This window comes from Charadrius vociferus, unplaced genomic scaffold (genome assembly GCF_000708025.1).
Source record: "Charadrius vociferus isolate BGI_N301 unplaced genomic scaffold, ASM70802v2 scaffold180, whole genome shotgun sequence".
NCBI lineage: Eukaryota > Metazoa > Chordata > Aves > Charadriiformes > Charadriidae > Charadrius > Charadrius vociferus.
Window position 1 is genome coordinate 164,896 of NW_009646412.1, and position 14,073 is coordinate 178,968.

Consider the following 14,073-nt stretch of genomic DNA (forward strand, 5'->3'; position numbering starts at 1 on the left):
TCGGTGCGGCGGCACAGCGGGGCACGTTGCCCTTTGCTCTGCCCCTCCACCAGGGCCAGCAGCCGCCTGCTCTTACAGCGGGCAGCTCCTCAGCTCCAGAGCCTGCAAAATCCCATCTCTGAGAAGTGCCAGGTACTCGTCACCTGAATCCTCAGTATTATTCCCCAGCGCTGAGAACACCTGGTTTTGGCTTGGCCGGTCCTTTGTTCTCTTTTCCGACAATCCCGCTCCTGATGAGGAAACGTATGTTTTTTCCCTGTGCGTGTCCTCAAAGTCCTGATCTCTGCATGCTCCAGTGCATGGCACAATCACCTGGCAGAGCTGCAAATCTTCAGGTCTAGCATCCGGATTCTGCTGACTTTACTAAAAGCACAGCCACAAACTATGCTATTGCATGGAAAGCAGTGATTACTTCAGTTTCCTTCTCTGATGAAAGCATGGATCCTATATATCTGACAACCAGAAGGATTACTTTGGCAAATGTATTTTATTAGAATCAACCGTAGGCTTGCTTTTCGGTATCATATATTCTTCTTATGTTACCTAGATGTTTGGATGTGCATGTCTTTTCTAAACCTGTTGGAATAATTCAAATCAAAGTATTTCATGATAGATAATCAAACTATGCATGTATATGCGTATATACCAGAGATATGCGTATATACCAGATATGCATGATGAAAAAGATGAGCCTAATGCAGTTAACAAGGTAAGTAAAATACAATATAGGCATTCCCTCAGGTAGCAATGACTTTTCTGATGAAAGAGAAGAAAATGGGGTTATTTTACAACCAGAACTAAAGTGGTGGCATTCAAAACAATATTCTGGGGATGGGCTGAAGCCATGGCAGGAGGATGGTTTCCCATAAGCCAAGCTCTCATCGGCTCTGAGCTGCAAGCCCCTGGCTTTGACCACTGCTTGCTCTGTTTGCTGTCCTCCACAGGAGCGGTTTGAGTAATCCTTCTTCGTGCCGGCTGTCCCGGACCGAGTCGGAGCTCAGGTGCAGTGTCGCAGGGGGGATGCTGTGCAGCGGCAGAGGCGGATGCGAGTGTGGAGTCTGCATCTGCCAAGTGACTGAGTCCGGCACATACTACGGTCCGCTCTGCGAGTGCCATGACTGGGTGTGTGAGACCTACGACGGGAAGATCTGCGCAGGTAAGGAAACCCCTATGGTGACAGAACCTTAGAAAGTTACATGCATATGTTACAAGCAGACATATGTTGGGAACACAGCACCCTGATATAGTTGAGCCACGGTTACGTATGTGTCCCTGAACCATGACTCTAAAGGGGATTGTGGGCACATCCAAGGATTTCACCAGATTAAAGGATAGAAGTCAAAGGCACTGACTGTGCCATAAAATGGGACTTCGCCCAGAGTGAGCTTCATCTGCAGCGGGGGCAAAAGCAGGAGTTGCTTGGGGTTGGAGGCTCTGCAAGCTGTGTTTTGACTCTAATACAGGATACGATATTCCTTGCGTTTTTCATATAATATTGATGCATTTGAACTGCTTGCCTAGAGACGGCATATGGTATCTACCAAGGCTTTAAACTATCTTTGAACAATCAATTTTGTCCTGTAATTTATTTATTTTTTCCTCTCCTCCTGCTATGAGGAAGAAGGTTTGCTGTAACAGGTACCACGCGGAGGGTGTATAAATATGAAAACCCTGTTTTTATCTAAGTAATGATAATGCTTTCCAAATAGAGACTTATAACAATGTAATTGTATTGTGGTTTCAGAGATTTTCCCACTGACACTGTATTCTTTAATGTCAGATGAAATTACATACATTTCTGGGACAATTTAGTCCCTGCCAGTTGTTGGAACATGTCACTCGGTTTGCATCTAAACATTATCACTCTTTCATCTTTCCAGCTGTCTTTACTTAAGTTTCTGGGCTATTTCAGTCAGATTTTGGACTTTTTTTTTTTTTTTAAGCAGCTTAGAATAGGATTTTAGAAAAAAGCAGGACGAAGAATTGCCATCACATTCCTAAGGGGATTCAGCCTGGAGCTTGATGAAAGGGGCCAGAAGGGTACTTCATTTCTAGTATCCCTGCTTCAACAGCTTTACCAGATTTCACACAAACGTGTCATCTTTTCAGGCCAAAAACTGCAATTAGGTCAATGGGAATGTTACAGGAATTCTTCTAGTACGAGGACAATACAAATGCATTCCAGCAGTGGGTTTGGCAAATTTTGTAGGAAAAAAAGAGCAACTTATTTTAGCAACATGTAGCTAAGAATAAGAAGTCCAATAATAACATGAAAAGATCAAGGATGGGATTATGAGAAAGATATTTGTGTTTGGCACTTACGACTTTAGAGTTTTGTGGAGAAACTGATTTATAGACTCTGCAGTTAGCAGAATTAAGTCCAGTTGCATAAGAAATATTAGTTATCCACTGATCATTTCAGTGCTTTTCTGTCCCAAACATGAATTTTCTGATCAGTGGTGTGATTTCAATATGTTTGCGTTGTTGCTGGGGTAATTGTGTAAAGTGAAACTGAAAGCTTCTTCAATTTTAATATTCTGCTACAAACTCCACTATTATGTTCCTGTTAATGTCACAAGCAGTGGCTGCAAGTTTTGTCACTGCTTTGGTAGAAAAAGGTGCTGACAGGATAAACAAAACCAAGAGATTTCTAACAATATTTAGCTTTTTTGTAGCACTTCATGCAGCAGTTTAAAGATGTAACTGTTAAGTGATTAAACATTTTTTAAAAACCAATTTTTTGTAGTTGTCACCTTTTGTAGCTGGAGTATTGAAGCCGGGTTACCACTGAGATGTCAAATACTTTTGAATTCACTCTTCTGGAAAAAAAGCAGTAAAGGAATCAGTACAAAGACATGGGGAGGGAAACAGCTGTGAAGGGCCCAGAGGTTTTGCTTGTTTGTTGGTTTTTTTTTTTTTTGACAACGTTGCTGAAAGTCCAGCTGACTTTGTTGGAGCCCTGGCCTGCCCAGCACTGCAGGAGAGTGGCCCTGGGTAACTCCTTCAGGGCTGGGACGTGGGGTCTGGATCCAGGCGGTGAAACTCCTCCTATCAGGCTGTGCTTGCTGCCCTCTTCATCCCTCCCCCCCCTCCCCCCCCCCCAATTTTTAGTCACATATCTTTAAGTTGTGTGTATATGGGAGGAGGTGTGCAAAGAAAAGATGGTCAGATGTAGTATAACTCACGGGAGACTGGTCCTAACGTTGTATGAATAACATCCCCCGTGTTTCCCACTTTGTTTTTCTTTTTCCTAGTTTTATTTTGATATTTGCTGTCCTATTTCATTGCTGGTCTGTCCTGATGAGTACAACAACAATAACTGCTGACTGATACCACATGTAGAACTTCTGGAGACTAATTGAATATTCCTCTAGAGAGCCATGGTATTTGAGGTTAATGCTGTTTCAAGTAAGCTACTTTTCAATCTTCCAGTGTGATGCCTTTTTCAAATGGCTGATGTCTAATCACCAGCGATGTTCATATTCAGAGTGAGTTGGACAGGCAGAGTTGTTTGAGTCATGAATGCCGAAAATAATTGTTCCCTGCCAGTCAGTTCAGACATACCTCCGCTTCCCTATCCTGTCCCAAGCTGAACAAAATACTTAGTTGCCCAATATGCAGTTCATTATGCTCAATGCACTTTCTGGGTCAGATCTACCTTCTGGACCAGTCGTTGGACACCCATATTCTGGAGAGGGAAGGCCTGAAGATAGAGAAAATGTCCATCTGTGTATGGTTGGCTTTTTCTTGTCACCTTGTATAATCAATGGGAAAGAGATTATACCATGAGTAATAAAGAAGAGCAGATGCTGTCCTTTTACTTGAGACTTCTCTGCTGTATTTCCCTTCCATGATGTTTCCAGTTGCTTTAGAGGGAATTTTATCTTTTTTTTTTTTTTTTGGCCTTTTATCCCACTGAGATTGATAAAGCAATAGGTGATTTCTCATGGAGTTGGAAACAAAGAAATGAAGTGCTGTAGTCTGAGTCACTGAGTCTCCTGTCCCCCTCAGTGTCCTTTTTATCTGCCTGTCATATCATAGGGTGTAGAGGAAAAAAGAGTAGAGTCCCAATACTGTCATTCTCTTTGCAATGTTGGTGACATCTTTGTCTTTTGCTTCTGGTCTTCAAGGAGGTGAACTAAGAGGAGAAAGACTAAATCAAACACTGAATCAAAACCCCAAAGGATTTATTCTTCCTGCAGAGCAGACAGTATATTTGTTGCTGTTTATTTGCGAATAGTAGTTCAGACAGTTTCAAATTGCCTCAGGCTTTCTTAGCATAAGGGGAGCCTGTGTTTTGTGTAAAGGAAAGTGGAATGCAGCACCAATTCCTATCACATCACCACTTGATACCTATTTTTCTGTGGTTTTGCAGTATAGAGAATAATCAATTTCAGTGATATATTTTTTTTTTTTTAGTTAATCTTTTTTACGGTGCCTGTGATTAATGAAGATAGAAAAAGTAAATTAAGCGTAGACTTCCACAGCCAACTGGAGTGGGAACACTCTAGATGTTCCTAGAGAACAGACCACAGAAATTACCAGCTGGGACATGAGGCAATATGATCGCACTGCTCATAGTTAGTGAGATCAAGGGGTAGATATGATTTGGTGACAGCATAGAGAGTGATATATGAAGAAGTTTCCTCTTTGTTCAGAACCATACTCAATGTCTTTGTTTTTCCATAGTTATTAAGATTTTATAAACAAATTTTCTTCCAAACTGAAATACCTTTTACACCTACTGAATTATAGTGGCACTGCGTGATTTTCCACTGCCATAAGCAGTTGCTGGGGAACTTTTGTTGCCTCTGTTCAGGCCAGTGAAAGATTTTTCTGTTTCTTTCTCCAAAGCTGTAGTTGCTGTAAGTGCTGTACCTATTTTAAGACTAGTTCAGCAATGTAATGGCAGTGTTAGTCGTAGGTTTTCACAGCCAGAAGTGTTATCATAGCTATGTGAAGGACAGGAAGATATCAGTGCCATTATTTCCCACTCTGTAAGGCTTTGAACTATGCAGAGAACACATGTGAAAAATTAAATTGACAACGAGTGGATGTAGAAATGCAAGATAAAGCCGAATTAAAGTATTGATGTAATGCTTAGTTATGCTCTATGTGAGTTTATTGGATATATGGCCCTATATAGCAGTTGGGGAGAGTCAGGAAATTGAGACAGAATTTGGAGAATATTTTGAGTCGAGGACTGCTCTTTGCACAAAAAGTGAATAGCGTTTTTAGGCAGAGTTATCTTAGTTGAGTTGGAAATGCTCTAATAACTGTACCTTTGTATTTGTACTGAAGGGAGGTCTGATACGCTGATTTTTCATTTACCAGCATTTCTTGCTAAAAGCATGAAGAAAAGACAGTCTGTGACCTGCATTGATTGCCATTTGATCCAAAGTGAAATTCAAAGCCCTGGATTTTGAGAACAGGTGTAAGCCTCTTCTCTGTCAGAGGCCACGTTTGTGAAGATTCAGCTGTGACATATGTGGTCATTGGAGACACAGCCTCCTAAAAAGACCAAGTTAAAAACAAGCCAGGAGGCTGCTGATGAAAATGAGAGGTTGCAGTTCTTCTCTGAGCTGGTTTGCTTTAGTCTGAATTTCAGAACTTGGCGTAAGTGACATCTCCTCTTGGAGCAGGGGTTTGCAGGTGTGATAATAGCATACACACTCGTCTCCAAAGAAGTCCCCCACATTCTAGTAGAAATGAAATTGTGATAGCATAGACCTCATTGCAGGCTTGTTGCCTTGCTAAGTGCACGAGGTCCTGGGAGACTTACAAAGCACAAGCTGAAGCCCAGACTATTCTCAGCTTTATGCTGTTGGTACCTGATGTTGGTAAACTCCAGCAGCCTTTGTTTCATCTACGATTGCTGTAGTTCCAAATGCAGCATGTACTTTCATAGCAGTGGCGAACGAGGCACGAGGAGGAAGCTCAGAGAGAGGCACTGAGAGGGACATTACTGGAAGGGAAGCTTTTTGAAACCATCTTATTAAAGGATTTGTAGCTAAATGCCTAGCCCTCATTTTGAGCACCTTTATCTGCAGATACTGCTCATGGAAAATACGTGCTGGTTTATAAACTAAAAGCGAGTACACTGGGCATGTGGAAGGAGAGACTTTCTGCAGCACGTAGCAGAGCTGGAATGCAGCCCCTCAGGCCATCAGCAACAGCAAAGCAGGGGAGGGAGCAGCATCTCCTTCACCTTTTGCCCTTCTTTAGACTGGGGCGACAAGCTTATCCGTTGCAGAGGAGAAGCAAACCTTCATGCAAGTTTTGAAAATGTAAATAAGTGTTTTGAAGTGGGTTTGAATTTTTATGCTATTCGTGGGCTGACAATGAACTGAAGTCTTTTTTATTTATTTGAAAGCATACCCTCTGTGACAAAATGGCTTTCACAGACTGAGTCCTTCTATAAACGTTTGTGTTTCATTATCAATAATATGGAAAAGATATGGATGATAGAAAATAGATGGTGTACTTAATGTTACAGGCCAGTGTACTAGTGATCTTACCTCATTGAATGGGTTTCAGTAAGTGTTCTTATGACAGCCTTTGTCAGACAAGCTGACTGGCTTGGTAAGATTTTCTATGCTTATTTAAAGTTTTATTGTTGATAGCTGGTCCTGCAAAGGGCTCCAAACCATCCATCACTTCTGCCACTGGACTGTAGACCTGTCAGTATAGGTGTTCCCAGGTAGTTTGTCCTGACAAGGAGCTTCTCACTGATTTAAAATGTTTCCATGAGCTTTTTTAGGAGGAAAGAACACATTGCTAGTGCTGTCCCAGGAAAAGGGGCAATTTGTGCCTAAAAAGTACTGATGCTTGGCTTCCATGCAAAGAAAGACCCCAAAATATATATGTGGTACTGTAACTTATTCAGTGTTTTAACTGGAGTGTAAGTTCATGGAGGGAGGCCACGTTACTTTGTGGTGTACCACAGTTGTATTCCTAGAGTCAAATTTCCTTTCAAGCTGGAAGGACTACGAAGAACAAGGCAAAGGTGAAGGAGCTGGAATTTGAGGTTTTTTATTTGAGTTTTTTTCTTTGAGATTTTTTACTTTTCCCTAGAAAGCGAGGATAGTTTTGGCCCAAACCACTTTCAAGCCTTGCTCAAAGCAATAATTCTAGATTGAATAGACACACAGCCAGACCCAGTGAGATATGTTTTCCTCCACTCCTCTTTTCCAAGTCTGAGTACATAATGAAAAAATGTTCTTCTTTTAAACAATATTTTTCAAGGCTATGTAAAAGCTTCCTTTTTGAGTGATAGAGTGAGTCCTTATTTGCAGATAGGGGTTTGTGAGTTGGTACATAGGCAGTGAGCTGGAACACAAACTCAAGCAGTTACATGATCAGATTCTCATGTGAAGAGGAATAAAGATTCAAGAGAGTTTAATTGTAATTGCACCTGTCCCCTTTCCTGAAAGAGCAATTACATTCCTAATGCTCCTAAGACTTGCTTCGCCCTTCTGCCTGTCCATATGAGTAACAGCAGTGATATAATCTGGGGCATTTTCTTGCCAGTGGCTTAAAGGGTGGCAGTCAGAGTCTTCGGAGGCATATCTGTGTCACTTTATGGGGAAGGTGTCTGGGAGTGCCAACTCTGATACTAGCAGGGGTGAACCGACTAATAACTTTGTGATTTGGAAAACTTTACAGCCTAACGCTGTTGCCTTGGCAGCAGCATGCAGCATCCTCCAGATGTTGTATCTGGAGCACCTGGTCACAGTATTGTGTTCCTGGGGGTGACGGTGGGGATGGGGAGAGGCGTGAGCGGGCTGTGGGAGAATCCTCTGGTGCCCCAAACAGACCGCCACAGTCATAGAATCATAGAATTGCTGAGGTTGGAAGGGCCCTTTAAGATCATCAAGTCCAACCATTAACCTAACCTGACAAAACCACTTCTAAACCATGTCCCCAAGTACCACATCTACCCTTTTTTCAAACACCTCCAGGGATGGCTAATCCACCACCTCCCTGAGCAGCCTGTTCTACTGTTTAATAACCTTTTTAGTGAAAAAATTTTCCTAATATCTAATCTAAACCTCATCTGACATAACTTGAATCCATTTCCTCTCATCCTATCACTTGTCACCAGGGAGAAGAGGTCAGCCCCCACCTCTCTACAACCTCCTTTCAGGTGGTTGTAGAGGGTGATAAGGTCTCCCCTCAGCCTCCTCTTCTCCAGGCTAAACAACCCCAGTTCCCTCAGTCGTTACTCGTAAGACTTGTCCAGCTTCCTCAGTCATGCTTTTTCTAGTCCTCTGCTTCCAGCAGCTCCAGTTCAGCCTTTTAAACCAGGTGGTGTCAGTCATTTTAAATATTGGGGATGTTAGCTTTCATGATCCACAGTTAGAGGCTACTGGATGCAAAAAAAGCTGTTTTAAAGTATTTTGTCTGTTTTGCATGTAATTTCCTATTTAATTAAAAGGATGTATTAAAGTAAAGTAATTTAAATCTTGAAGTTGCATGGTTGACAGTTAAGAAAAGCTAAATCTGACTTGCTACCTCTAATGAAGAGTCCTGTGCACTTGCACCATGATACATCTTTTAATTTTGTATACGTTATGGTTTTCTCCAGTGGACTTATGCTTCAGTGATGTGAGGGAAATGGTTGCTTCCTGACATTTGAAACGGTTTAGTTTACAAATTTGATAACATGTTTAAAGCAAGATATAAATGTTAATCATTTACCTTAGTCCATTCATTTATCTGAAATGTGGGGAACACATATGGCAAAGCAGTTTCTGTCATGTAACACAGGTTTCTTCACGCCCTATTTCCTCACTCCAAGTGTTTTAAACTGTTTTGCAGAAAGTAACTGGAGATTTGCTAAACTCAATGGTGCAAGCTGATTGACTCTCAGAAGCCAGAAGCCCCTCTTCTTAAGAAAACCCTCTTCCTCTCCACTTCCCGAAACACCCAGACTCATTTGTTGTCTGTCCTTTCCCCTTCAGAAATTCTTGGATACAAGTAGAGATGGCATATAGTTTGAATGGCTTTTCAGCAGATGAAGGTACAGGCATTTCTTTTAGAGGTGAATAATGAACGGCATTTGTCTGTGAACAAGAGGTACACTGACATAATCCAATCCATTTCTATGTCTGTATGTCCTGGTGAGTATGTGCTCTGAAAAAAAAAAAAAAACAACCAAAATCAGTCGAGGGATTTTCTTTGTCTTTTCAGTTGTACACAATTTTTGGCTCGTCCTGGGAGCAATGCCTATGACTTTTAAACTAGTAACAAATCTGGATGTCTAAAATACATTTCTGTGGTAAATAATTTGTTTTCCAAGGGCATAGTTCAGAAGTTGAAATTTAACCACATTCCCTTTCTTTCTCACCATAGCTGCGTGATGATTGTCTTGTTTACTTTGGGGAATCTTTGAGACACTCAACCGTAATCTCTCTTTGCCTCTGAACTGGGATTACTGCATTCTTAGGGACCACAAACAGATGGTAAAATCAACTGATAGTGTCATTCTCATACAAACAGGATAGACTCCTCTCCTCCAGGAAAGAATGCAAGCCCCACTTCACATGGTGTGAACGTGCCCGGTATATGGCACTGGACCGTAATGAACACAGCATGCAGGTCTGATATACGCCTTTCTTTGCAGTTCTTGCAACGAGTTACTAGAAGGTATATATTTTTCTTCTGATATTGAAGATGGGAAGCAGAGGGTCAGAGATCAAAAATGTGCCTCCTGATCATCTTAGACTTATGATGAGTCTCAGAGGAGAGCCCAAGTATCTGAGTCCTGCTCGGGTACTCTCAAACCACTGAGTTCCCATCAGATGCAAGAATAAAATGTGATAGTATGAAAATTATGAGTTAAGGCTGTGTCTTTTTTTTTTTTTTCATGTTTAGGTACCGAAACTACTATTACATACAAAAATTAGTCGTGTATTCCTTTTCCAAAAAGCCGTCTGTGCATTACATGCTACTGACTTGTTGATTCTTATGTATCATTATCCTAGTGAGAGCAGCTTTGATTTATGAAAACATCAGTGTGTTTCCAGGTTAAAAGTGTTCCACCTATAAATAAGGAAGAGAATTTGTAGCAGGTCAATCCCACAAAGAACTGGTCAGACAAAGAGTTTGCTCATTCAGTATATTCTGAAATAAAATTAATCAAGCTAAGAGTAACCATTTTCAAAGCTGTTCCAGAATGAAAGACTTTTAAACCAAAATAAGGTTTTAAGCTCATATCCTTTTAAGTTTGCCATGAAAAGACTATGAGCAACTGACATCATCTACCTGGACTTGCGCAAAGCATTTGACGCTGTCCCACACAATATCCTGGTCTCTAAATTGAAGAAACATGGATTTGACAGATGGACCACTTGGTGGATAAAGAACTGGTTGGATGATCGCACTCAAAGAGTTGCGGTCAACGGCTTGATGTCCAAGTGGAGACCAGTCACAAGTAGCGTTCCTCAGGGGTTGGTACTGGGCCTCGTGCTGTTCAACATCTTTGTCGGAGACATGGACAGTGGGGTTGAGTGCAACCTCAGCAAGTTTGCCGATGATACCAAGCTGTTTGGCGAGGTAGACACGCCGGAGGGAAGGGATGCCATCCACAGGGACCTGGACAGGCCGGAGAGGTGGGCCCATGCCAACTCATGCAGTTCAACAAGGCAAAGTGCAAGGTCCTACATCTGGGTCGGTGCAATCCCAAGCATAAATACAGGCTTGGAAGGAATGGATGGAATAAATATGAGGAGAAGGACTTGGGTGTACTGATTGATGAGGAGCTCAACATGAGCCGGCAATGTGTGATCGCAGCCCAGAAAGCCAACCATTTCCTGAGCTCCATCAGTAGACATGCGGCCAGCAGCTCGAGGGATGTGATTCTGCCCCTCTACTCCACTATGGTGAGACCCCACCTGGAGTGCTGCATCCAGCTCAGGAGCCCCCAACATAAGGAAGACACGGACCTGTTGGAGCAGGTCCAGAGGAGGCCCACAAAAATGATCCGAGGGCTGGAACATCTCTCTCATGAGGACAGGCTGGGAGAGTCGGGGTTGGTCAACCTGGAGAAGAGAAGGCTCCAGGGAGACCTTATTGTGGCCTTCCAATACCTAAAGGGGGACTACTGGAAAGCTGGGGAAGGACTTTTTACCAGTAATAGGATGAGGGGGGAAAGGCTTTAAACAGGAAGAGGGAAGATTTAGGTTAGATATTAGGAAGAAATTTTTCACTTTAAGGGTGGTAAGGCACTGGAACAGGATGCCCAGAGAAGTTGTTGAGGCCCCATCCCTGGAGGTGTTTAAGGTCAGGCTGGATGGGCCTTTGAGGAACCTGGTTGAGTGGGAGGTGTCCCTGCTTTTGGCCAGGGGCTTTGAACTTGATGATCTTCAAGGTCCCTAAAGGTCCAACCTAAACCATTCTATGATTCTATAAGGAAAAGTTGACAACTGCAGGTGCAGTGACGTGCCTGGTAGACTGTGTTCCAGAGAAGACTCCTCAAAATGGTGGTTTATAAAGTCATGCTTTGTAGGATTACTGGAGAATTTCTGACCTCTCCCTTCAGTAACAGGGGAGAACTGAAATGCAGAAGGACAACCATTTTCATCTTATGAGGATACTTGCAGAAGGTCCAAATTGAGCTGAACAATGGCGATGCCGTGACAAAAAGCCATATAAGAACATGTTGCAGTGTGGTTCTCCTGAGCACTTTTGTAGAATTGTGCCTTTTAATCACACGTGCCTTTATATGTAAAAAAACCCACTTATGCAGGCTCTCAGAACATACAGCACTTTTACTCTAGCCATCTGCACTGACTTGGTTCTTTCTCAAGCAGTTTTTAACCTGGGAAGAATAGAGGCAATGAATTAATTCTACAACTGTTGACTGACTTGTAGTGATACGGTTGAGACCTTCCTTCATAGAATCATAGAAGTCAGTATTACAAATTTACTTAGCTTTTTGTCTGTTGCCTTTGTAGTCAGGTAAATTCTGTGGTAAGCAGATAACCAGTAAGAAAAGTATTTAAAATCAGAAAATGGTCCTGAAACACTTCACCAGAGTACTGTTGTAGGACTGGTACTTCTTTTGAAAGAATTTTGTTTCGTTCTTACTTCTGTTTCAAGTCACAGACAAACCTCATCACAAATACAGCAAGTGCCATGAAGTACAACTCCTAGTTTGTGCTTAGGAAGAGATCCAGGTGCCAGCTATCACTGAAAGAAAATTGCCCATCGTCTCCAAAAAGGGCAGTTTCTCTAGATGGGAACTAAAAATGCAGGAGCAATTGCAATTGTATACAACTGCTCTCCATTTATGTAGGTTTGCCTACAGTCTGTTTGTAGAAATCTTTTATTTAAGGGAGAAAGCGCAAGTTTCATTTTTACAATTATCTTTTTTGAGAAAAAAAAAAAAAAAAAATCAGTTTTAGCTGGCCTAGCTCTCATTTACCTTCTTAACCCTAGTTGATTCAGCCGCTGCAGCTTAACCAGGGCTGGCGTGCCCTGGAGGGCTCATGGAGCAATGTCTTTCCTGCTTCCATTACTGAAAATCCATCTGAAAACTCCCCACAAGTAGACACTGGTCTTTAGGGCACCGTCTTACAGTGAGAGGGACTGGTACATTTCCTACTGCCTTTTTTTCCCAAGAGAGCTTAATTAATTGAAGTATAGAGGAGAAATGGTAGAGCATATCATTGGCATTGGCTGTAAAGTACTCTCCTTTGTATGTGGACTCTTCTAAACAGAGAGGCTTAACTGTGGCATAAATTTTTGTAGCACAATAAAAAATAATTCTGCGAGGTCTTTTCAAGATTTATAATGCTTAACTTCCTACTAGCTTTGTGTATGTGATGCAGAAATACAATAAAAAATTGATTGGAGATGGGATTGGCAAAATTACCAATGTACTTTGTTAGATTTAGGAGTGGATCCTGTCACTCATCTCTACCCTTCAGGTTAAAAAAATGTTTTAATAAAAGCAAATAGTTTGGCTTTTTTTTTTTTTTTTAAATCTAAACAGAAGCCTATGTTTTTCTGCTGACAGAAGTCTGAGGAAATCAATACGGTTATGCCAACAGAGAATAGGTCTCACAACATTTCCTCCCCTTGTTTGACCAGAATCTCCAGTAAATATCAGACAAAAGTACAACAGCATCATATGGACTCTGTCATTTGCCTGCAAATGGTAATGGTAAAACAATAATAACAGCAATGAAATCTCCGAAGTTTAGAATGCTTTTAAGCTTGACAACATTTTACCTGATGTTATGTTTTGTTTTTCTTCTGTGTATTGTACTGCTCTAAAGACTTACATGTTACTCAGCAGTAGTTTGACAGGACATTTACCAAAAAAATTTTTCTCCAGACTGGCAGAGTTGGATTTAGCAGAAATGAGACTTTTGTGTAAAAACATTCTGATATATGAAAACCAATCTTTCAAAGAGTTAGACTCTGCTGTATTATTTAAGGAATCAGTTACACTGACAGAACTATCCCAAGTTTTATTAAATGGTCTGATGATTTGGAAAGTCACAATAAGATTAAAATTTTGTCATTGGATGAGCAGTGTAAATAAGTGTCAATTCCCTCTCCCCTCACCATCTTAATGCTCTTGCATGTGAGTTCTGTGGAATTTTGTTTTGTAAATCAGAAAATTCCATTTTAAATGCAACTGTTAATTGCTTAAATTTATGTCTGCTACACTCACATTCAGGTTATAAGAGGTTTTATTTACAGATATTATCCAGAAAATATAGCATGACTTCTCTGTAGGTGGTTTCAAAGAGACATATCACATGAGAATTTTTTGAATTAAGTTCTTGCAGGATAATATCTTGGAAGCCATACCTAAATAACACCACGACCGCAGAATTAATTTTATTTCATGGGTGCCTATTAAAGGAACTCATAGCTAGAGGTTTTTAGAATAATCTTACTCTGCCTGGAACATCATTTCTCTTTCAAAACAAGCACATAGTTCCTTTGGCCCTTCATATGAGCTTCTTGTCCTATGTCTTTCAGGGTTTCAGATGTTGTCTTGGCTTTTCTTCCATCTTCTTCTGTGTGAGCAACGGTTGCCAGCCCCACTCTGAACAT

At 41.3% G+C, this 14,073-nt stretch overlaps 1 protein-coding gene across 1 annotated transcript in view; it reads left to right on the top strand.

Annotated features, from left to right (window-relative positions):
• The first annotated feature begins 653 nt into the window (after positions 1–653).
• The window catches only part of ITGBL1 (integrin, beta-like 1 (with EGF-like repeat domains)), a 149,563-nt gene continuing 136,143 nt past the window's right edge, over positions 654–14,073 (top strand). The window contains exons 1-2 of the mRNA XM_009880568.1: positions 654–709; positions 945–1,156. Coding sequence (XP_009878870.1) covers positions 654–709; positions 945–1,156 — 268 coding nt within the window. The remainder of the gene's footprint in view (positions 710–944; positions 1,157–14,073) is intronic.